Source organism: Puma concolor, chromosome D4 (genome assembly GCF_028749965.1).
Source record: "Puma concolor isolate L17-30 chromosome D4, mPumCon1.1.hap2, whole genome shotgun sequence".
Lineage (NCBI taxonomy): Eukaryota > Metazoa > Chordata > Mammalia > Carnivora > Felidae > Puma > Puma concolor.
The window spans coordinates 64,325,137-64,350,763 of record NC_141679.1 but is presented as its reverse complement, the minus strand read 5'-3'; the positions used below and the strand labels follow the sequence as shown (position 1 = coordinate 64,350,763).

The 25,627-nt window shown below is 39.6% G+C and overlaps 1 protein-coding gene across 1 annotated transcript in view; it reads left to right on the top strand.

Annotated features, from left to right (window-relative positions):
• The window catches only part of GRIN3A (glutamate ionotropic receptor NMDA type subunit 3A), a 172,213-nt gene that overhangs the window by 44,211 nt on the left and 102,375 nt on the right, over window positions 1-25,627 (top strand). Inside the window, exon 2 of the mRNA XM_025924865.2 lies at window positions 10,216-10,820. Within this exon, the coding sequence (XP_025780650.1) occupies window positions 10,216-10,820 (605 nt within the window). The remainder of the gene's footprint in view (window positions 1-10,215; window positions 10,821-25,627) is intronic.

The following is a 25,627-nucleotide window of genomic DNA, read 5'->3' as shown; positions in this document are numbered from 1 at the left end:
TGCTGATGCTTTATATATATTATGTTATTTAATCCTCACGAACTTTGCAAGGTAGGTATTATCATTTTAATCACACAGAAAGGAAAATGAAGCTCCATGAGGCTAATTGATTTTCACAAAGTCTGTCACACACAAATGGTAAGTGAACCACAGTTCAAAGATCTGAGTTACGCCAAATAGAGCCACCATGTTCTCCTCTGGACTCTCCTGGGAATTGCAGTGACCTTCTGAACCCCAGACCAAGGCTTTGGACCTTGTTGCTTGCTGATAGTCTTTCCTGATGTCAGATGCCCACATTTCCAATGTCTACCTGTCCTTGGTTCACCCTTTCCTGCGTTGGGACATTCCTGAGCACCATATGACTATGTATCTTCCGTAGCCACATCCTTTTGATTGAAACCCTCCCTTCCCCAAGTATACCAAGTGACAGTTTTAAGCACCAGAGGTTGCACCTGGGGAGGGTAAACTTATGCGTCTAGGAGAGCAGGGCTCAGAGAGTGAGTGGGAGCCAAAGGCTTTCAAGATTACAAAGGGTCAGGTGAGAGAAACAAATTATAATTATCTAGGACAAAAGGCATAAATGGGGTGGAACCTGGATGAACAAATTGGGTATCAATAATTAAATGGAACTAGAATGAGAAAAACATGTGTGATCAAAAGCCCAGTGTAGGAAATTTGAGTGGCCACCACAAACCAACCTGCTATGCCCCTGACTTCCGTTTTTGGAAAACGGTGTGGGATGAAGAAGGATTGAATTGGTTCAAAGGGTATAACATGCATACTTCCAGTGTTTCTTCTGCTTGAAGACATATATCACTCTGTCAGTGGCCTGGCACATGATAGGCTTTCAATGTGTATTGTTGGATGAATAAATCAGCCAGTTGTTTTTGAAGACAATGTTACACATACCAACACTTCCTCCTACAACCAGGTCAGCCTACCAGTGTCATCTCTATTCCAGGAGGTGAATTCTAGTCTTCCCCATACTGCTGCAGTGAAATAGACCGCACCTAGCCTGATGGGCAATAAATATTATGCCAACTGCACCATACATCCAAAATCCTGCTTTCTGAAGCATTCATTGTATTTTACTACTTTGTTATATATTGTTTTATATGTCACTCAAAAATCCTGAGGGATGTGTTCCAAGATCATTACTGACATCCCCATACATGATAATTGACCACCATTATAGATTATAGTTTCAACCATGAAATTCAGTAGACTCTAAATGAAAAATTTGTTAGGCTTTCCAAACTTTTCTTATTCTACCAAACACAAAACTGATGTCACTAATTATATAACTAGCTTGTTAAATTTCTGTTAATGAAGAAATACAAGTGTTGTCATCTCACAAGAGTTGCTACAAATGGAAGGATGGATGAAGAAAACTGCTAGGAAGCCATGTGTGTGCGGGACAGCAGGCCAGCACCCCCACTGGCCTCCAAGTGCCTGCCACACAGGACACGTCATTCTAACCCATGCCATGACACATCTTAAAAGTGACTTGATTCCTTGAGCCTTTAGGATTACTTGCAAACAAACAGAACTATAAATATTAGATCCATAAATGTCAGTGCTCTTCTTCATATGATATTCTTCTCAAGTGGAAGAAGCAGTATAGAAAAGCCAAAAGCACAGGCTTTCCCATCCTACAAAGTTGGGTTTTGGATCCAGGTTTCTATTTCTTAGTAACTGCGCAACCTTGGAAAAATTACTCTTTCTGAGCCTCATTTTTGTAGTTTATTTAAAAAGGCTAATCATCGGGGCGCCTGGGTGGCGCAGTCGGTTAAGCGTCCGACTTCAGCCAGGTCACGATCTCACGGTCCGTGAGTTCGAGCCCCGCTTCGGGTTCTGGGCTGATGGCTCAGAGCCTGGAGCCTGTTTCCGATTCTGTGTCTCCCTCTCACTCTGCCCCTCCCCCGTTCATGCTATGTCTCTCTCTGTCCCAAAAATAAATAAACGTTGAAAAAAAAAATTAAAAAAAAAAAAAAAGGCTAATCATCGTATTCACCTCATGAGGCCGTTGTGAGGATAAAATGAGATAATCTGCATACAGCACTATGGCCATTGGTAGAGATTAGCTCTTCATTTGTATTATTAGATTACAATTTCTGGGCAGGAACTATGCCTTTTGTTTGCCTGAATCCCTAATGCAACAGTAAAAAAAAAAAACAGTTAATTTATTTAAAAGCCTGGGCTTCTAAAGGAATAAGCTTTAATTTTCAGGAAAAAAAAAAAAACCCCTTCTGTATAATATAGGTCAAATGAGGTGTGAGATAATGAGAAACCACAAACCTCCAGCAGCCTCTTTGGCTGCAGAGAAACGAGAGCAGGGGAGAACGCCAGTTCTGAGCCCCTTGAACACTTTCAGTCATCAACAGACTTACGAAAGGAAGGGAATTTCATCTCTGTTAAAAGTAGTCGAAGTATTATGCTCATTTGAGATTTCCGAGCTTTGGCCTAGAAGGCAAAACTAAATGGTTTGCTTGCCCAGGAAAGAGCTGAGAGAATTTCACCCTTTCTTCACTCTCAAAGCAAACCTGGCTTCGTTTCCTCTTTTCTTCTATCAGGGAACGTCTCAAAGCAGCTGGCAAGCTCTTTACTGCAGCCAAAGCAGTTTTTGAAACTTTTACTGATCCAGAAAATAGCTGAATCTGTGCTCTCGAGAAGAACAAAGATTGATGGGGGATTTCCAGCAGTTGGTGCCAAAAATTCCTTAACCTGTAGAAGTGACACTAGAACCAGTACCAAAGAAAGAAGGGTTGGGGGGAGGGGGGGAGGCCGGTACTCTGCTGTGAACATAATGTCTCCCAAATAAATAGCCTCCTCCAGCCTAAGACAGAGCTGCTGTTTTCCTGCTAGCGAGTTAGTGTAATTGGTGTTTGCAAAAGATACCTATTGCAGGGGCTGTTGTGTGTAAGTAGATGAAAGGGAAAAGAACAATAGCAAAGACAAAAATTACATTGCAGTCACTTTAAAAAAAAGCACGTCCATCACAATGACTTCACTCTAAGCAAATTGCAACAGCTCTCACTTACTAGGCCCTTGCTCTGTGCCAGGCACTTTGCATGCATTATCACCTTCTCACATTTAATTCTCCCAATGAATCTGTAAGGGAAGAGGTAAAATGATCTTCGTTTTAGAGATGAGGAATTTATGACTCAGAAACACTAAGTGACTTGCAGAAGGCCACTTGGCTCATAAATGATGGAGCCAGAATTTAAGAGTAGTTTGGTTTTTTTTTTAACCGTACTTTTGTTTTGTTTTGTTTTTTTAATTTCCTTAAGTAATCTCTATACCCAGCATGGGGCTTGAACTCACAACCCTGAGATCAAGAGGTGCATGCTCTATCAACTGAGCCAGCCAGGCAGCCCAAAAAATAGTTTACCAGGATTACTAAACCCTAACTGTTATACTTATTGCCTCAGAAAAGGAGAGAAAAGCTCAGTAGACTGAAGAAGGCAGTAGCCAAGCCAGCAAGGAGTGTTTAATGATGAAGTTTTGGGGTGATGGTCGGGTGGTCCAGAGCCAACTACCAAGAAAGAATTCTTGAAGACGTCTTTGGTGCAAAAAGGTGATTTTATTAAAGCATGGGGACAGGACGCATGGGCAGGAGGAACTGCACTGGGGTCCAAATGGGTAACTCATTATATGCCCTCAGGTTGAGAGGGGGTCAGGGATGGAGTAAGTCTCTAAGGAATTTTGGAAGCGAGGTTTCCAGGACCTTGAGGGGCTAGCTGTTGCTAGGGGAAATGCCATTTATTACCATTTAATAAAACCTCAGTCATGAGACCCTTTAAATGTATATCAGAGAGCTATAAACTTGGAGTATGATTGCCAGCATATGTCTTGGGGCAGTTGAGATAAAGGAAGTAGACTTACAGGATTCTGGAGGTTGGGATACTGTTAAGCTAAGGTACTCTTTTGCCCCTAGCAAAGTGTCATCATCTAGGCAGCTGAGCTCCTAGAGAGAGGTCACTCTGCCAGTTTCAAGGACTTGTCAATGGGCTATAAGCAGTAAGGGAATTTAAGTTTTCATTTGCCTTAGTTACCCACATTACCATGGCAAGCACTGTTAAACCCCTTTCCCTTGTTCTCGAGTATCTGGGAGTGTCCAAGGACACACATAGAACCCACTTGGGGTGGGGGTGGGATGCTAGCTTGTGCTTTTTTTGCCCCTCAGCCCGCCTCATGCTCCCTCATCATGTAGGACTTAAGGGAAAATATTGCAGACACTACAAAACAGGAGAGTAAAGAATCAGAAGCTTGTGATGGCTCCAACCATTTATCTGGGACTAGAGAGATAGTACCTAGTCGAAGGAGAACGGATGGTCAAAAGGAGGCCACAATTTTAGTTAAATGTCTGTGTTTTTATGAATCATTATATATGTTTACCTATATATAGTGATTATTCATTTTATATACATTCCTTATTTTTGCTAAATTCCCAATTGCAGAGTGCTTGTATAGTATAGATACTTGCGTCCACCTACCCTATGAATCATGATTAGTACACTTTTCTTCGGACCCTCTTCCCCCTTTCCCACTCTTGCCACTCCCTACTAGTTTCATTTACAGTAATTTTGATCATTTATAACTAGTGTTTATTTGTCTACGTACCTATGTATAGTCTATCCCTCACCCCCTATGCAGGCAATGGGAAATTTCTTGCAGGGGCATGGCTCACAGTAGAAGCTTAAAACTGTTTTCCTTGATTGAATGAGTGCTCAGTTGAGGATTCTATTTCCTGATGGATCAGTAAATGTTCTTCATATTTTGTAACCATTAACTCTTTGTCTATTCAGATTTGTTGCACATATTCTCTTATTTCTTATGTTCCCTTTGGGTTTTTTTGTTTGTTTATGATAGGTATTTAATGCTAGAATTAAGATATATTGTAATGTTCAGTTTACTGTATTTTTTCATCATTATGATTTCTGAAACCTGTGTACCAATTAGGTCTATCTTTTAATGATTTCTCATTGTACTTTTAATTTTTTTTTTCAACGTTTTTATTTATTTTTTTTTTTGGGACAGAGAGAGACAGAGCATGAACGGGGGAGGGGCAGAGAGAGAGGGAGACACAGAATCGGAAACAGGCTCCAGGCTCTGAGCCATCAGCCCAGAGCCCGACGCGGGGCTCGAACTCACGGACTGCGAGATCATGACCTGGCTGAAGTCGGATGCTTAACCGACTGCGCCACCCAGGTGCCCCTCTCATTGTACTTTTAAATGGTCTGGAGTTGATTTTTAATATATGGTGGAATTAGGAATTTAAATGAAAGTATTTCCAGTAGTGATCTATTTTCTCAACTCCTAATCTCGTATATATATCTTACATACTCCTTTATGATTTGCAATCTATAATATACTAATACAGTCTATTAAATTAATGTAGTTCTTTACATACATCAACACATCTGTTCTACTTATTTACCTGTTAATCCTTTTGTTTGTACTTCCTTGTTTTAATTATTGTTTTATAAAAATTGTACTTTCTGGTGTATTCCAATATCTTTTAAGGCAAGACCGCTCTATCATTTTTCTGTTTCCAAATTTTCTTACCATTCTTGCCTGATTTTACTTTCTGTGGAATTTTAATATTTTACTTATTTTACTATTTACTATTTAATGACTTTAATATTTAAATCTAGTCTGATCATAGCCAGTGAAGCAATCTTTCCTTACACCATTGAATGATTCCTGGACATTCTTGCAGTCCTCTGACACAGGCAACTGCATTGCCATCTTGGCAACTCCTCTCTCCCTCCAGCTCTGCACTTGACTTGTTGAGATTTCATTCCATGAGTGCATTTCAACATGACCATTTTTGCCCTATACTTTTGGGAATTTAAGCCTCCAAAGTAATGTAGAAACAGATTATGATGGGAATAAAATTTTAAAAATCAATGGAGTGAAGTGGCATGTCATCATAGGTAGAAATAAAGATTCAATTCAACATGTAGGAAAATTATATTTGAAAGCCCCTTAAATTATCTGTTTAGTTTGGCATATAGGGTTTTGTGTACACAACTATGGGCAATAATATACATATATTACAATGTGTAATGGTATCTATAATGTCATATATAATAAAGAGTACACTCATTTAGGGGAGTCAGAATTAACAGTACTATTTAACATATTTTCTCTCTCCCTACCTTCCCCTATTGAGTCTTTATTTTAAAAATTTATATAAATTAAATGCACTTAAGAGGCTGCCTCACTCTGTCTGCGTGGTTGAGAGATGCTTCCTAATTCTTAGGCTGTTTTGTTATTGAATCTCCAATTTAGGAGGTAAGCAATGCACAAATTATTTTTAAGTATATCTTCTTGGGGCGCCTGGGTGGCTCAGTTGGTTGGGTGACCAGCTTCGGCTCAGGTCATGATCTCATGGTTTGTGAGTTCAAGCCCCATGTCAGGCTCTGTGCTGACAGCTCAGAGCCTGGAGCCTGCTTCAGATTCTGTGTCTCCCCCTCTCTCTACCCCTCCCCTGCTCACGCTCTGTGTCTCTCTGTCTCTCAATAATAAATAAACATTAAAAAAATAAATAAAATCATTAAAAAAAGTGTATCTTCTTTCAGGCCATGGTTTTGCTCTTTTGCAAACAGCAAACTATAGGTAAGACATAGACTTTGATTCTCAATTTGGTTTGATGAGTCTTTTTTATATTTTGTCCAGGATTTTGATGGAAGTTTTACGATTAGGCTTGAATTTTAGTGTCCTAAGTTTTCATATCTGTGTGTGTGTGTGTGTGTGTGTGTGTGTGTGTGTGTGCACGCGCGCACGCGCACACTTGCGTGCACCTGTGCTTTTATTATTATTTGGAGAGAAATTGGGAGATGCTGCATCTGAGGTGGCTAGATAAAGATAATATCACAAGATGTTTCCACACTATTATTTCATAAATATTTGTTTGAAGCATGGTGTTCCTCAAGTCTGTTAAAAGATTAACTTCAACAACTGGAATTTCTTAATAGAATTGTTTGTAGAGATGAGTGTGATTATATGGATTAATAATTATCCAAGGTGGGGTGGGGAGGTTGTCCTTCATTTTATTACCATGTCCTTCCCATGCCAAATGCATTTGTTTGTGTCTCATGCTAAATGCTCAATATGATTAGCTAATTTCACTTCCATCCCTGCCTCTATTAAAGCTTGCTCCTTAACGTACCAATGTAATGAATCCCTCCTGAGGAAGTGTGTGGATGGGACTTTGTTCCAACTAGGGGCAATATTAGTTCTTGAAGTTCTGCTAGAAATGGCCTTTTTCTTAGTCTTTCAGTGCAGAGATTATGACCATAGTCTAGGACTTGAGGTGAGCAAAAGAAAACCACGGTTGACAAATACTATCTCTGATTAACTAAGAGCCATGTGATAAGAGATGGCTGCGATTTGTTCCTTATCCTAAAGAAGCTTCCAGTCTAGTGTGGGAGATAAACAGTTAATCAAATAACTATGTTATGGTGTGAAGAGTTCTGTATTAGAAGGATGACCAAAATTAGACCATTACACAGACATGAGATGATTACTTCTGCTTGGTCAGGAGTTAGAGGAACAATCAAATGAACAAAATCTCAATTCACTATTACAGGAAATCAACATGCCAAAATATTGTGGAAAAAAAAAAAAAGATCAGCAGTTTTGTCGACTATACTTCAATTTTCAATTTTTTTTAAATACAAAAAAAATTTGAAGTTTAGCAGCAGCAGAAACAGTAGTAAATGCTACATGAACTAGTTTCTGGAAATCTGCATGGAAGAGCTGAGTTTTGAAGGATGAATATGAATACAGACGAAAACATCCTGGAGATGTTGAAAGATCAGCATACCCAATTTGTGTAGGTGTGAAAATGCCTACTCTGATACAAGAAAAATAAATTGTCCACTATGACTCATCTTGGTGTGCATGTTTGGAGTGTTGAAGGTGAAGTTAAAGACTAGGATTGGGCTCCTAAGCCATACTACTGATTTTGAAATCTGTTCTCTGGGTGACTCAGAGGTTATGGTGCAGAAGAATGATATGGTCATATTTATGTTTTAGAAAGAAAGCTGGCAACAGAGTAGGGAGCCAATGCCAAGAAGATAGTTGGGAAGAATTTGTTCCTGCCAGCTAAATGTAGAGTTTGCCTTCCATTCCTCTTTGCTTCTGGAAGAGGGTTAAAATGGAGGAGGAAATAGAAAGGAAGAAAACCAGAAGAGGACAAGAAAAACTCTCTGGAGGAATTTATTTTAATCAGTAGTAGGAGTGAGGAATCTTCCATTGTTCTCTTCTCAAGATCTTGTATGGCATCTCAAGCCTGGAAACCTGGAGCTACCTACTGGATATTGTCTCCCGGTTTCTAACACCTCTCCCTTTTTTGCCTGTCACATCTGATTTTGTCACTAAATTTTAATTTAAAAAAAAAAAAGCAACACGTTTTCTCATGCCCTTCTTACCATTACCAACACTGGCTTCCAGTTTAAACACTTAGCAGCTAACCAAGATCCTGAGGGGCTTATTTTCTCTCTCACTGTTGAGTGTTGCTCATAGATGATCCTCTAAAAGTTCTGCTTTTATCATTACAAACCCTGCTTAAAAGCTTAATTTGAAGGACAGCAGTTAAATTCGTAGACTAAATTTTAAAATTTCATCCTACCTACCAGCATGATTGTTCTCATTTAGAGCCTTTGGCCATGGTATTCCTCCCATAGTCCACTCCTTAGTCCACTCATATCAAAATTCTTTCGGTCCCTCATAGAATTAAAACTTCAGCTCAAATCCTATTTCTCATGACATGTTTTTTAGGTGGGTAAGGGGAGGCCATACGTCCCTTTTGTTCAGCGTTTGATGCTTTATTGAGAAACCCCTCCTCATTTCTCTACATATATTATTTGCCTGAATGTTTGCCAAGTTCTCAGAAATAGTCCAGTAGTCTAATAGTTTCCAGTGGGAACGTGTTGAGTTCAATTCAGCCAATATTTATTGCGTACCTAATATGTGTAAGGTATTGTGCTAAACATTCTCAGGATGCCAGTGTTGAAGGATAAGTAAGTCAAATGTCTGCTCTCAGGAAGAACAATTAAATTTATTCCGTGGAGAGCTATTTCCACTTCACCTGTAATATTAATTTGTGACTTTTCAAATAAGATACTCTTCCTTCATTGATTTGGTGAGTTTCATAAGTAAGTGAAATCATGATGGAAGTTGCATAAATGTGTTTAAATGGCACACATTTCACATTTCACAGCAAAAATGCAGTCTCAGTAGACACAATGTAATCAAGCCTTCAGTACAACTATCCAATGTATATATGGCTAATTTTACCAAATGTCTTAATCCATCCGGGCTGCTATAACAAAATACCACAGAGTGGGTGGCTTGTAAGCAACAGAAATTGATTTCTCACAGTTCTAGAGATTGGAAGTCTGAGATCAGGGTGCCAGTATGATCGAGTAAGGGCCCTCTTCTAGGTCACAGCCTGCCAACTTCTCACTGTGTACTCACACGTAGAAGGGGCCAATGGGCTCTCTCAAGCATCTTGGGCATTAATCTCATTCATGATGATTCTGCCCTCATGATTTCATCACTTCCTATAGGCCCCATGTCCTCACCTCCTCATACCATCACATTGAGCACTAGCATTTCAACATGACTTTGGGGGGAAGACAAACATTCAGACTATAACACCATATATATTGAAAAATGCCATCCTCAGAGGCTAAAAGTTTAGGAAATGGATGTATCCATTTTCCACACCACCTTTATACAAGTGCCTGCACTGTTTTGAGATTTCCCTGCTATTCGTTTTAAAGGAAAACAAACATAATTTCTTATTTCTTATTATTTAAAATAATTAAATTTCACTTGAGAGGAGAATTTAACCAATAAGTTAATAACAGCCATAGTTAGAAATGGAGTACATGAAGGGGACAAACTATAAGGAGGTAGGCAAGCCTGATAAAAACGTAAGACCGGTTGCATCAGCCCTGACATTTACATCAGAAATCATTTACCCTCTGGTAGCCTTAGCAAGGAAATCAGTTGTCAGGAATCAATAATTCCATTAGATAGGAAACATAATTTTCCAGATGATGGGAATTTTATCCCAGAAGCATTTGAATATCTCAGGGAAGAATAAAGGATTAAGCCTCTTAAGAAAGCAAACGTACCCTATGTTATCATCTTTGGCCAATGCTTTCTAATTCTTCTTTTTCATATCTTTAAATACAGAATCCCCTTCACCTACAGCTGAGTTTAGAAAATTCATTAAGTTCTGACGCTGATGTCACTGTCTCAGTCCTGACCATGAACAACTGGTACAATTTTAGCTTGTTGCTGTGCCAGGAAGACTGGAACATCACCGACTTCCTCATCCTTACCCAGAATAATTCCAAGTTCCACCTCGGGTCTATCATCAACATCACCACCAACCTCTCCTCCACCGAGGACCTCTTGAGCTTCCTGCAGGTCCAGCTTGAGAGTATTAAGAACACCACGCCCACAATGGTGATGTTTGGCTGTGACATGGAAAGTATCCGACGGATTTTTGAAATTACCACCCAGTTTGGAGTAATTCCCCCTGAGCTTCGTTGGGTGCTAGGGGATTCTCAAAACGTCGAGGAACTGAGGACAGAAGGTCTGCCCCTAGGGCTCATTGCTCATGGAAAAACAACACAGTCCATCTTTGAGTACTATGTACAAGATGCCATGGAGCTGGTCGCAAGAGCTGTAGCCACAGCCACCATGATCCAGCCAGAACTTGCTCTTATTCCCAGCACGATGAACTGCATGGATGTGGAAACTGCAAATCTCACTTCAGGACAATATTTATCAAGGTAGGATGCGAGGCCTGTGTTATATTCCCATTCATAGGGTTTTGACAAGAAGCAGAATTTCCCTATCTATCTCCTTTGTAGAAATCTTGATTTTGAGTAGCTTTAAACTCTAAAATATTTCTGAGAGGCTTTCTGGTTACATAGGCTAGTATCCCATGACCTGTCATCTGGAATTTGATCTGTAGATTTGAAAGCACGTGGTGTACAATAGGGAACACACAGTCCTGCTTTTAAACCCTGGCTTAGTTGCTTACTAGCTATTTGTTCTTGGCAAGTTATTTTAAAACTCTGACCCTCAGTTTTCTAATTAATAAGCTAGGATTGTATTGAATAGCTTGACCTATGATCATTAAGATATGAAACTATATATGAAAAGTACCTAACACTGATCGGCTCATAGCAGAAACACAACAAATGTTTCTGTTCCTGCCCACTCTTTCTCATATCAACAGACTTGGACAAATCTCTCTGAATCTATATAGAGAAAAAAATTAGTCAAGCAGGAAATGGATTTTTCATTTTCCTCCCAGGCTGTGATACTCAAGGCAGTATAGAGTAGTAGTTAAAGACATGGACCCTGGAGCCAGACTCTCTGAGCTTGAAATTTGGCTCTGCCACTTACTGTTTGTGTGACTTGGTCGAGTTACTTAACTTCTCTGAGGCTTAGTTGCCTATGTCTTATATCCATTTATGTAAAATGGGCATAACAATAGATCCTACTATCCATGGGGTCCTTGTGATTGATAGATAGATAGATAGATAGATAGATAGATAGATAGATAGATAGTAGATAGATAGATAATCAGCACTAGGGTTCCACAAGGGTTTTATTTAAATACATACATGCACGCGCACACCACACACACACACACACACACACACACACACACACACATATTCTTTTTAATTAGGTACCTTTCTTCTCCAGTTTCTCAATCTGGCTCCAAGATAGAATGAAAAAGTCCATTTAATTTAAAGAATAACCCATCATTTGGAACTAGTTTTCATGGTACTTGGGAAAAGGAGAATATCCTTAGAAGATATTTTATAGGGACCTAGATTTTTTTTCCTGAAAAGGACCACCTGTGATCAGAGAGACCAAATCAGAGAATTTTTGGCTATTTTGGAGGTGAGGTCTTAGCTCTAGGCTGGTCCCATTTTTAAAGTTTATTTACTTTTAGTAATGTCAACACCCAATGTGGGGCTTGAACTCACGACCCTGAGATCAAGAGTCGCATGCTCTTCTGACTGAGCAGGCAGACCTTGGAACAAGGACATCTTACTATATTGAGAAACAAAAGACCATTGTATAGTGAATTGCCTTTTAAGAAGACATGACTATGTGATAAGGTGTGAGGAGGTCGTAAGCATTTTACATTGAATCCTATATATATGGACTGAGCACCTATTAATGTACAAGGCAACATGCCAAATGCCATGCATTGGCAGTTTACCCACAGCCTATACACTCCCTAAAGAATGTTGTTAAAACAATAAAATAATTCAAAAGTTATTTATTAGGAATCTACTGATGATAAAATTAGATATTCTGTCATCACCTGAACTTTCTGTTTTCCCCATGTTGTATTTTAATTTCCACAAGATTAAAGTCTTTGCATATTTTATTTTGCAGCCACTATTAAGATTTAATCTATTTTTGAACTAACACATAATTGAGGCCCAGGATTTTAACTGGGATAGGAAAATTCTCCTTCATAACAAAATATAAGCAAAACCTTTATTTATAATTTTGAATAGTCATCATTTTGGAAGGATAATCATAAACAGCAGATAAGAAAAAAACCCTATGAAACCTACATTAAGTTATTTAGTGTCTTTCTGTCTCATGTGCAATGGAGAGCACAAGGAAAATGATTCTGTTTGGATCTTAAAAACGTTTACAAACTACAAGGAGAAATATTTGTTGACTTGGGTTGTATATACCCTAGGGGTTCATTTTATCAAGATCAAACTGGTCTTTCTGGCTCCTCAAGGTTTAATTTATATTAAAGTTATATGCCTCCTTTCACAAGGATCCCATGGCACTTTGTACATGAAATTAGATGATGGTACTTAGCCCATTCCATCATCATTATTTGTCCATGTGCCTGACTTCTGAGCTAAAGTAGAAATTCTGTTGAGACACTATTATTCAGCGTAGTTTAATGCCTAGCACATAGCAGCCACTTAATAGACATTTATTGGAACGGAAAGAAGGAAAGGAAATTTCTTATTATATTTACATCCTACATTATCTGCTGCTGTAGAAGAAAAATAGGTGCTGGTAGACAAATAAAATTTTGTCTAAATTAAAAACATGGTTTGTTTTTTTTTGTTTGTTTTTTGTTTTTTGTTTTACCTTTTTGATGAAATGTGAGGGTCTTGGATAACTTTTGCCCTTGTGGCTGTTTCTACATGTTTATCCCACAAAATTTGAAAGTTTAAGAGAAGAATGTAAAGTTTGGTGCCTGGCAGCAATTCACAATGTATGAGGGTCAGTGGCAGTATTTTCACATCCATGGATGTGTTTGAGAGCGAACTCCAAGAACTTCAGGAAATAGGCCTAGGACTTCTTAGACTCCCTGAGGAGTACAAAGAGAAAGTTTCAAAGTGTTCAGGAAAGGTTCAAGAGAAGTGGGCTAATCTCTGGAAGGAGTCTTTATAATGCATAACTGAAAAGCTGCCTGAAGCCATAAAACATCTGTGGAATTTCCATCAGTCTTATTTATTTTGTTGAATACAGTCTTTTAGGAAGTTCGTTATTCTCAGTCCATAAGTCACATCTGCATATAGTAATTTTCTTAATTGTTCCTAAATTTTGTGAGGCTGACCCCACTTCTTCACGGCGTAATGAAAAGTCCCAAGGATAATGAGCCATGAATAGCGAGTGTCAGTTATGCAAGCTCTCATTTCTCACACAGCCATTTTTAGTTTGGGCTGACAGAATTGTTAGCGTTTTAAAATGTTAATGAAATCACCCAAAAACATGGACATTTGAGCATAGGCTTTTAGACTAGAAAAAACAGTTCTCAAGACAGAGTACATAGATGTAATTACAGGTGTAAGGGATTTTATTCTTCCAGGGTCCCCACATGCCAGAGCAAATGCCCATCATAACTAAATGTAGGGGCGCCTGGTGGCTCAGTCAGCTGATTGTCTGACTCTTGATTTTTGGCTCGTGTCAAGGATCCCAGGATCATGGGATCGAGCCCCGCATCAGGCTCCTTGCTGAGTGTGGAGCCTGAACCTGCTTGAGATTCTCCCACTCTCCCTCCACCCCTCTACCCTGCTCACAGTGTGCTCGCTTTCTCTCTCTCTCTCTCTCTCGAATAAAATAATAATAATAATATGTAAATGTAGACAAAACCACTTGGGGACTAAGTTCATAGTGTAATCTTTAACAATTTGTTTGCAAGTTGTTTTATTAAATGTTAATTATTTGAAGTGATGGTATCTAGTATATTATTCAGTAATAACTTCCTAAGTGCATATGTGTCGGTGTTTTTGTGCAGCCAATAACTCTTTGTTAAACTAGGGTGAGGTAGACAGAATGAAGACATGCATCCTGCCGTTTTCAAGCTGACAGCCTAGTGCATGACGTTGAAAAGTAGGGAAATGATTGTAAACAAAAGGATACGTGACTCTTAAAAATAGAGATGTGTCCATATAGACAGAGACTGAGGGGGAAACACTGGAATCGGATCTTACGATAAACAAGTCATTTTCTGGTTTGGAACAAATTCATAGGCATAGGAAATGGCATATGTAAATGAACCAAGACCTGAAAGAGAAATTTGGTACCGTTGGAGCATACATTGAATATGAAAGGGATTCAACATGGTTGTGCAAAAGTAGTTAATTTGATAGCATGCCACACAGGGCTTTTATGCCAAGCTAAGAAGTTTGCACTTTGTATGCATACTGGATGTCACCTGAATGGCAGAACATTAGCCATGATGTATTTCCAAATTAACCAATTAACCAAACTGTAACAAATTAACCAAATAAAGTAATACAGCATAAAAACCTAGAAAGCAATTTTTTAGACGATTACAATAACACAATTGTTTTTATTTCTCAAAATTGGTTTTAGCCTTGCCCACCTTTACTCCTTATTGCACTGTAAACACCAGACTCTAGTGAAAGTGAGTAGTTTGACCTGCTGTTCCTAGGGTTAGGCTTTTGCCCATGCTTCTCTTTGGGCCCTGCATGCTAATGAATCTATTGTTGTTAGAGAAAGAGCTCCCTTGGGTTAGTCTTAGCATGAACAAAGACTGTTACTGGGTCTTTAAGAATTCCAAGAGTCTAGGGGCGCCTGGGTGGCGCAGTCGGTTAAGCGTCCGACTTCAACCAGGTCACGATCTCGCGGTCCGTGAGTTCGAGCCCCGTGTCGGGCTCTGGGCTGATGGCTCAGAGCCTGGAGCCTGTTTCTGATTCTGTGTCTCCCTCTCTCTCTGCCCCTCCCCCGTTCATGCTCTGTCTCTCTCTGTCCCAAAAATAAATAAACTTTGAAAAAAAAAAAATTTAAAAAGAATTCCAAGAGTCTAGTCACTGACAGACCCCTCATTCTCTTGGCCCAAGAAGTCCCTGACCCTTTGGCTTACTAATTATAGTCCTGATAGTGGCTCTAGCTTCTAAACAGGCCATAGAATCTTGCCTTTATTCTTTGAACAGCTTCTGCAGGTCAGTTCTCTATCAGATAGCCATGATTAATTCATTTGTACATTCAAAAACATTTGTTGTGAATATCAGGCAAGGCCCTTGGCTAATGCTGGAGACATAAAGAGTAGAAAACCGGGACCTTGATCTCAGGAAGCTTACAACCCCCCTTCTGTTTTCTCACTAAGAGAGGATATGCTCCTCTAATTATCCGTATTTTTTGTAAGTTTGTTTATTTATTTTTGAGAGAAACAGAGAGCGCACTAGCAGGGGAGGGACAGAGAGAGAGGGAGAGAGAATCCCAAGCAGGCTCTGCACTGTCAGCACACAGCCCGACACAGGCCTCGATCCCACGAACTGTGAGATCCTGACCTGAGCCAAAATCAATAGTCGGACGCTGAATCAACTGAGCCATCCAGGTGCCCCCCGCCATGTATTTTTTAATCCACTTTCTTTGACTGAGCTGTTTATCATTTGTGAGACAACACCCATTCTACTAGTGATTATTCTCTTGCATTAGCTGGCATTGTTAGGCCCTCTCTTCATTTGTCCTTGAAGAATGGTCCAGCAGGCTAGAGACTCGTCCAAGCTGTGTTCATCTTTATACTTGCATAGTCAAGCAATACCAAGACAATACCAAGATTCACTAGGCTTTCATTAATAACAAATGTTGCTTTACTTATTGATTCTGCACATATTGTGTACAGCCTACTATGTGCCAGGTATTGTGAGGCACTAGGAAACTTCAGAAAAAAAAGGCTAAAACAATCTCTATTAAAAAAATCCCAAGATATAAATTGATGGGCCCCATTTTACTCCTGGATGTTAAAAGAAGTCCAGAAGAACTTGAGGCTGCAGGATAGAATTCGAATTTTGAATATTCTTACCCATGGTTACAATAATTTGCTGGCACCATGACCCTAGCGAAGTTATTTAATCTTTGGAAACTTTAATTTCCATAACAATAAGGATTCCCACCTTGAAAAGTCAAGTGGTATACCTAGGGTCATTCAGCTAGTACTTTATAAGGGAAGGTTTAAACCAGTTCATCTAAACCCAAATTCTCAATTCAGAATTGATATAAACCTTCCTTAATTGGGATTCCATTACTTTGTAATTCATATTCTTTCAGTCAAAAGCTACATAAATCAGGAGGCATGACTACTCTTGTATAAGCATTCTTGTCCGAAGGACCCTACTGAGCCAAACTAGTTAGCCTGTATGTTTCAGTTGTACTTAGAGAAGATGCAGTTGCATTCAGCATAGGAGCCAGGGGTTGAATGCTGGTAACTCTGGTTCCTTGTATCTTCAAGCAGAATCCATTGCTGTGTGGTGACCTAGTGTGTCCAACTGTTACTCCTAAGTTAGCTCTGTCTGCTAGGGCATCCAAGGTGTCAGTACTTCTAGAAAGCACATGCCTTGGTGTCATGAATCTTAGGGACCTACGCTTAAGGTCTGTGTTTCCAGACGTTTCCAGTAGGAACCCCTGCCACTGAACTAACTTCACTGAAATCCTTTGAACTTGCTGCTCTCTCTGTGTCACTTAAATCATGCCAAGAGCTGAGTCTGAAATTTTCACTAAGTCATGGAAGCCTCAAATAAGGAACATTAGAAAAGAGGTATTCCCTCAGGACCCTGTTTTGATAAAAACAACTCAAATTTGCTTAGTCCAGCATCCAGCAAGTTTTAAACTATGGAATTTTTCCAAATGAGGAGAGCTTCCAAGCTTTTATTTGCCAAAGAGGATATTGTGCTCTTTGTTGACTTTTTCCTTTGTATGCATCTACTATAAAATTTGGAAATATGTCAAGAAGAGGTATGAAAGTATAGAGGGCAATACTGCAGCTCCACTCTGAATTCCAGATCTATCTCTCAGGCCACTTCAGCCTCCAAATCTTCAATCTCTGGATGGATGAATGACTGGTAAATACTGCATGATGTGCCAATGCAAGGGCTATGCTATTACTGAAGGGATATCAGCACCTGGGTTAGTGCTGGAGCCAGATCCGGAGAGCTAGAATGAATTCATTTGGGGTATTACACAAAGCAACCAGGAGCAATCCAAGGGCTGGGCACAGACCACAATTGTGGAGAAGAGTCAAGGTCCATACCAAAATACAGAAGGAAAGGAAAACAGCTTAAGAGGATGGAACAGCTCTAACACAAATGTGAGAGAAAAACACAGAAAGCAAAAGGCGCCAGCCTGTCGCTTGTGGCTCACGAAAGCAAGAAAAGGGAGAGTTATATCCATGTGTCTGATTTTTTGAGGTGTACTATTCACACCAATAGTAACACAGCCCAGAATGTATATGAACACAATCACATAGGTTACTATTTTCCTCCTCTTGGGAAAAAAGCCAAGAAGGACAGGAACTGTCCTTCCACTCTGCAGTTTCACTTGTAAGTAACTGAGTTTTGCTGATGTTGGCAAAGCATAGACCCACATGATTCATGTTGGTACATATGTATATTTAATATGTTATTAAATTCCTGTTGCTCTTGTCCCTTAACTGATAGAAATTTATTTTAAAAGGTGTGCTTTGTAAGTTGATGTGATCAATGATTAAAATATGTGGGGCCCTCTGTTCAAAGGAAATTTAGCAATTTCTAATTCCTTTTAAATTCCTTATCCTCAGAGAGGTTTCCCATTGAACCAATTTCTATTTTTGATACTGTCCATCATTCGGGGGAAAATGTATTAGAATTTTAATTCTTTGAACAATTTGTAAATTGCAGATACAAATACTTCCTGGCTGGCTGAGCCCTATTCTTTTGGCAAAGTGATGAAGAGCTCTCATGTCCGATCTGAGCAGAAGACATGGGTCTAATTGCATTTACCCCACAAACATTACTAAGCAGTAACTCTGGCCAGGCAGATTCAAAGATGACTCAGTACTCTGGGTGCTTAGATGAACGCTGAAGTCTCTTTCAGCTTGACAGCCTGCAGTGTTAGGAAGCAGAGCAGTAGGAAGAAAGGATTTATTTATTCCTACCAGTCACTCTGTGGAAGAGACTGCTTTCTGGAATGCGGAGAATGTCAAAATCCACACCCTCACAGGCTTAGGGTTAGAAAAGTCAAAGATGGAGGTAATCATCTGCCAAATACTTGCACTTTAGGATCACTAAGAAGGATTAGAAAGAACAGTTAAGGCATCTTTCACATACAGCTCAAGAAATTGTCTACATTTAATGTTTAATTTGGAGTGCTGTCCCATGCACGGAGAACAAAATGAAAGCAATGTCCTTTGATAGAATTGTACCTTGGGTAACTCTGTGGCTAAGGTGACAAATTCATGTCATCAGGCAAGGGTCTGCTGCAATGAAAGAGGCCACAAAGTGAAAGCTGAACTAATAATAGCTGGCCATACAAATAGGAAACAGGTCTCCGGCGTTATTGAAAAAAATGGGGATGGGGGGAGGGGTGGCTAGATGGTAAAAGAAACATTGAAAATAATAAAGGGAAGTAAATAGGTGGATTTCAGAGGGAATGGGAGGGGGCCTAGAGTGGCAACAACAGCAACAACAAAATAGTAATTAACTATTACTGTTAACTCAGTGATTAACTGAGGATGGTCAAGAGCTCATTGAACATAAGATCTCCTTTTAACATGACAAAATATTGACAATTCTGTTATACAAAGTCCACCGACAGGAAGAGAGGGAAAGAGAGAAAGAAGAGAAAATTCAGAAAAAAAAAAGAGAGAGAAAGGGGCGCTTAGGTGGCTTAGTCGGTTGAGCGTCCGACTTCGGCTCAGGTCGTGATCTCACAGCTCATGAGTTTAAGCCCCGCATCAGGCTCTGTGCTGACAGCTCGGAGCCTGGAGCCTGCTTTGGATTCTATGCATCCCTCTCTCTCTGCCCCAACCCACTCACATTCTGTCTCTGTCTCTCTCAAAAATAAATAAACACGGGGCGCCTGGGTGGCGCAGTCGGTTAAGCGTCCGACTTCAGCCAGGTCACGATCTCGCGGTCCGTGAGTTCGAGCCCCGCGTCGGGCTCTGGGCTGACGGCTCAGAGCCTGGAGCCTGCTTCCCATTCTGTGTCTCCCTCTCTCTCTGCCCCTTCCCCGTTCATGCTCTGTCTCTCTCTGTCCCAAAAAAAAAAAAAAAAAAAAAAAAAAACGTTAAAAAAAAAAATAAACATTAAAAAAAAATTTTTTTAAATAATAAGAGAAAGAACAAAAAGAAATAATGAGATAACCATGGATTAACCCACGTGCCAGAAACTAAGAAACATGGAGGAAGGGGAAACCATCTAGAGCCTGGGGAAGAGACACAAAATGAAGATAATTTAGAGAATAAGGAGGAATAGAAAAAAGTCTTGAAGAATTATGAAAAATCACACACATGGATTAAAATAGAAACATCAAATATAAATAGCTAATAATTCAGACAACTGGATCTCTATAGTGGTTGTAAAAGATCAGAACTGGGTGTAAATTCTCTAAAAGACATAAGACTATCCAAAGAAAGAATAGTTTGGGGCCCTCCAATGATACAGAACAGGGAAAAAAGAACTGTGAGTGCGAATTTGTGACAAATGTCAAAGTCTGGAACTTTGGAGAATGTGAGTTTTGATTGGCAGTTAACATGATTGTAGATAATGAGTCACATGGAGAAAAGATGGGATTTCTGAACATTAGTAGATCTCTTCCCAACTCTCCTTTTTTCCCCCACCCCCAGTAAAAGAAGAACAGAAACTTTAAGAATATTCATTTGTGGGGCATCTGGGTGCCTCAGTTGTTAAGCCTCCAACTTCAGCTCAGGTCATGATCTCACAGTTTGTGAGTTCGAGCCCCACATCAGGTTCTCTGCTGTCAGATGGAGCCTGCTTTGGATCCTCTGTCCTCCCCCACTTTCTCTGCTCCTCCCCGCTCTTGTGCGTGCTCTCTCTCAAAAATAAATAAATATAAAAAGAAGTATTCCCTTCTTTCATACTCAAAGGGCTTTATTGAGCTTCTGGTGTAGTCAATAGCTCTGGAGCTAAATTAAAAGTGACCACAAAATAAATATTTAGATTCACTGCATAGGAACAAGTCAACCTGACAAGAATTAGGTGGTGTTGGTGGGAGGGAAGTTGGAGAGAATATCACCAACAGTAATACAGGCAAAGGCAAAAAGTCAAAATGAATTTCTCACAGGCTAAAAAATGTTATGAAGCTTTGTGGAGGATGAACAAATCTCTCATTCCTCAGGGGCGGAATATTAAATATGATGAGATGATCATGGAAAAAGAGATTCAGCTCATTTTTCAAGACATACGAGAATGAGGATACAGATTTTTTTAATGATACAAAGAAAGTTCCCAAAGGGAAAAATAAATTTTATGGCTCTACAGAGCAAAATAGATTTCCTCATGTACAAATAAGATTAATGGAAGGTGGCAATGGTGGGGGAGGAACAAAGATAAGAGGACAATTTAAAAAGAAATAAAAAACAGGGGTGCCTGGGTGGCTCAGTCGGTTAAGCATCCAACTTCAGCTCAGGTCACGATCTTGCGGTCTGAGTTCGAGCCCCGCGTCAGGCTCTGTGCTGACAGCTCAGAGCCTGGAGCCTGCTTCAGATTCTGTGTCTCCCTCTCTCTTCCCCCCCCCCCCACCCCCCCTCCACTCACACTCTGTCTCTCTCTCCTTCAAAAATAAATAAACATTTTTTTTTAATTTAAAAAAGAAATACAAAACAAAGGAGGGCAGTAGATATACAAAGATAAGTTGAGTGAAGAAAAGATCAAAGCAGAAATAAACATATGACCTATAAACAACTGGGCCAAGGAAGAAGACACAGGAGGAGGAAGATGTATTTAAACAATGGTTTGGTTCCTATGGGGTGAAAATGAAGACTGGAAACAATGGGGTTATTCCAGGACTAGTTCAAAAGCAAGAAAAGATCCAGATTTATGATAAATATAAAAACATATTACTGGTAAAACTACATGCTATGAATGAGAAGTCAGGGGGCAGCAGATCTTAAAATCTATAAGAACATGGCATTATTTTTGGTGAGAGATTTTTCTTTAACTTCGGTAAATTTTAGAACACCTTTTTAAAAAGTAAAAATAGTACATGAATAATGTAATTAGATAAACACTGCAGTTAACATTCTATTATTAAGGAATGTAGAAGCATTTGACACACTTGATCACTGCCCCTCCTTGAAACATCTTTTTTACTTGGCTTCAAGCACCCAAAACAGCCTGCTCTTCTCTTATTTCTCTGGTTACTTCTCAGTTCCCTTTGCTAGTCCTTCCTCAACGGCACCACCTTCGAGTGTTAGAGAGCCCCAGATTTACTCCTCGGACTTCTCATCTGCAAAAATATCGTGTCCAGAGGGAAGGCTTCCAATTTTGTAGCTCCAGTCCCACCTCATTCCTGAGCTCCACACCATCTCTAACCACCTATCTGACATCTACACTTCAATTTCTGTAAGTTATCTCTAACTTAACCTAAGCAAACTGAACTGGTGGTTCTCACCTACCTCAAACCTGGTTCTCCTGACAGTTTTCTCTCAGTGGCAACTCCAGGCCTCCACTTGTTTGGGGCAAAAACTTTGGTGTCATCCTTTCCTCTCCTTTTCCTAGCAACCATATCTGAGCCATCAGCAAATCCTGTCATCCCTCCCCCCCCCCCCTTCAAAAATCTGACTAATTCTTCACACCTTCACTGCTACCACCTCCGGCTAAGCCATCATCACCTTTTGTATGGGTGTTGGAAACAGCCCCTTAACTGGTCCTTCTGCTGCTGCTCTTGTCTTTTTTCAGTTCTTTGTCAACACAGCACTGTGGTGATCCTGTTAAAATGGAAGTCATGTCAAATTGCTTCTCAGCTCAAAACCCACCACTGGCTTTCCGTCTCAGGCAGAGAAGAAACAAAGTCCTTACAGTGACCCACAACATGTGTTTTCCCCAGCTCTCACTACCCATAAATTTTCTCTGACTTTGTCTTAAACTTTCATGCCCCCTCACTCCCCTCTGTGTTCCTCACACATCAGATACGACCCCACTTCAAGAAAGCTGAACCTGGTGCTCGCTCTACAGGGAATGCTCTACCCGGATCTCCTCCTCCCGGTTAGCTCCTTCCCTTTCTTTACTCTTTACTTCTTTACTCAAATACTTCTTTCTCTGAGAGGCCTTTGTTGGCCTCTCTCATTTAAAATTTCACCCCACTATGGCCGCCCCAGGCACATCTTCTTTCCTTACTCTGCTTTATTTTTCCTCCTTTGCCCTTAGCAGCTCTAATATCCCATACACAGTACCTACTTATCACATTTATTCTGTCTCTTTCAGTAGACCAAAAGCTACATAGATTTGCATCTGTTTTGCTCACTACTATATTCCCTACCTAGCACCTAGCACAGTGCCTGGCACATAGTACTGTTGAATGAATCAATGAGTGAATGGGGGACGTGTTGTTTTTAGTATCTTTGTTCATTTGTTTTCATGAATAAGAAAATCCTTTAATTAGCATGTCAAGTCTTGTGTGCAAATGTGGCTTCTAAAATGTATCTTAAATGTAGTTGACACTGATCTTGCTTACCCCGTGAACTGTCTCAAAAACAGTTTCTACATAATTTGCAAAGTACACATTTTATCTCGGTTCCTGTACAACTCAACACATATTCTTAATTAGTGAGATAATTGGGAGCTTTTACAAAAGTGATAAGTTACCTCAATGCAAATTAACTAATGAGCTTCATTCTTTCAAGCAGAGTGGTATCTTGGGAGGTGTACTGATAAAAAAACATGGATACCTGACTGCTTTGTTAAACAGCCCACACGAAAGGCATGGTGCTAAACTAGGTTCTTACTCAGAGTGAGATCCAAGCCCTTACCATACATGACAAAGCTATTGTCATATTCTTCTAAGTGGTCTCCTGGTCACCATCTCTTCCTTTCTATATGCACAGTGTACCTGTCTCTAGATCAATATTAACAATGCAGACCTCTGGTTATATCCATCACTCTGCTCAGAAGTCTTCACGGGTCCCCCTTTCCTATTAAATAAAATCCAATCTCATAAAATGGACATGGAAAACCTCTACAGTCTAGTTGCAATCTGCTTTTCCTACATTATTTTCTCATATTTTTCTACCCTGGTCTCTAATTCGATTGTTCTGCCTTCTACCCCTTGTTATATTTTCCACCTCCCTACCTTTCCTCAGAACATTCTGGAAGCCGGAAGTTTTATTTAGAATTCATTTCTAGGCTAGAGCAGTAGTGTGATCAACACAGAGTGTGGTGATATTATTGGTCCCTGTGACTCAGGCTCTAAATTTCTGTTGAAAGAATTTAAGATCACATTTCTCTTTTTTAAAACCCACATTGCTATATGGGCTTACACTGAGCTGATATTCAGCTAAATACTCCAGGACTTATATATGTGACCTTCCATCAAACTGAGTTTCACACATTCTTGGTGTGGTTTGTGTGCTAAATGCAACGCTATACATTTGGTGCCTTAAAATCACTACTTTTCTTTTTGAAGAATATATATCTCCTGCCTCTGCCATCTTTTCTCCACTTACACTGCTATTACCTTAGCTTTTGCCACCTTAAGCCCCTTATGAAGCTAGCAGAGAGAGAAGCAAGAAAAAGAGGGAAGGAGCATTATTCCCACATAATGAAAGTGTGCTCAGCCCCCTCCTTCTTACAGATCATTGCCTATATAGCTGGCTGGGAAAAAAAAAAAAAAAAAAAAAACTTTTTAAAATCAAATCTGATGGTCATGCCCTTCCCCAGATAAAATCTCTGCAATGGCTCCCCATTACCTTCATCATAACCTCAGACCTTTTGAAATTCATTTCCCACCTTCATCTCCAGCCTTATTTCACACCACTTATCATCACACAGCTTGCACTCTGTGGCTTTTGCACACACATCTCCCTGAGTGAATAGCATCAGTCCCCAGCTTCTCTTCCTGGCTAACTATTCATTCTTACAGACTCAACTCTGGCACCTCCTCCTCTAAGATTTCCTATCATCTCTACAGTAGAATGTGCAAGTGCCTTTGCTCTCTGTTCCAATGGCACCCAGATTTACCTCTAACATGACACTCATTATACTGGTTGAGCATTGCCTGTTTGCTTTTCTTTCTCCCCATCGGTAGACTTTAAGGTCCTTGAGAATGAGTGTGCCTTTCATCTCTGTAACTCTAATGTTAAGAACAGTGCTTTTATCAGTTTCTCTTGCCAATAAAGTTATTCCCGATTTTTCTTTTTCTTGTTCGTCCAAGAAGAATATAGGGCAGAATAAAAAGGAACATGATAGAAACTGATTTAAGCAAGAGTAAGATTTCACCCTTTTAATTTTTTTATAGTATAGGGAGGCACTGAAACTTTGCTACACACTCTTATTACATTACAAAGAATACATAGTGAGGGTGACTATAACTAAAAGCTATCAGTGAAATTATTTTAATTTGCCTTCTCCATTAAACGGAAATAAAATAGACAGATGATCTGTAAATGGGGATTCTCTGAGACCCAATTTCTTGGTGTCAATTGCATAATGAAGCAGGCACTGGGTTTTCTGGCCTGGGAAAATTGAAGACATTTAGATGCAGATTGATTAGTCTTTCTGTGAGAAATGAATGCCTCGGAGACAACTGAGCATTGCCCTTCAGTTACGGCCATATTGAATATGACTTCACATATTGATGAAACATACTTTTTACTGGAATGAGAGAGTTACATAATCTCTGAAAGATTTCTTTTCGGAGATGATTTAAGTAAGTATTTTTTCAGTGGCAGTCCTTCAAGGGTCCATCCAGCTAAAAATCTATACTCATTAAGCCCCAGATATTCTTAAAATAGTAAAGGGCGTCTCCTACAACTCCAGATTTACTTTCCTGATCAACAAATTGACCAGATGAAATTAACCTATTTACTACAAACCATTTTGTTCCCTAGGCTGTCAGCGTGTATGTGTGTGTGTGTGTGTGTGTGTGAACACAGCTAATAGTAGATTGCTCATTAAAAACACAATTGTAGTCACCCTTTATAGTACCTAGGTAATTATCGATTGATTGATTTGTATATTTTAATGATTTGGTTCCTACTTGTCTAAAGAAACATAAAACTATGTTAAAATCTAAGATAACTGAGACTTCATTACTTGTTGCAAAATAGAATTTATTCTAACTGGTAGAGTCCCAC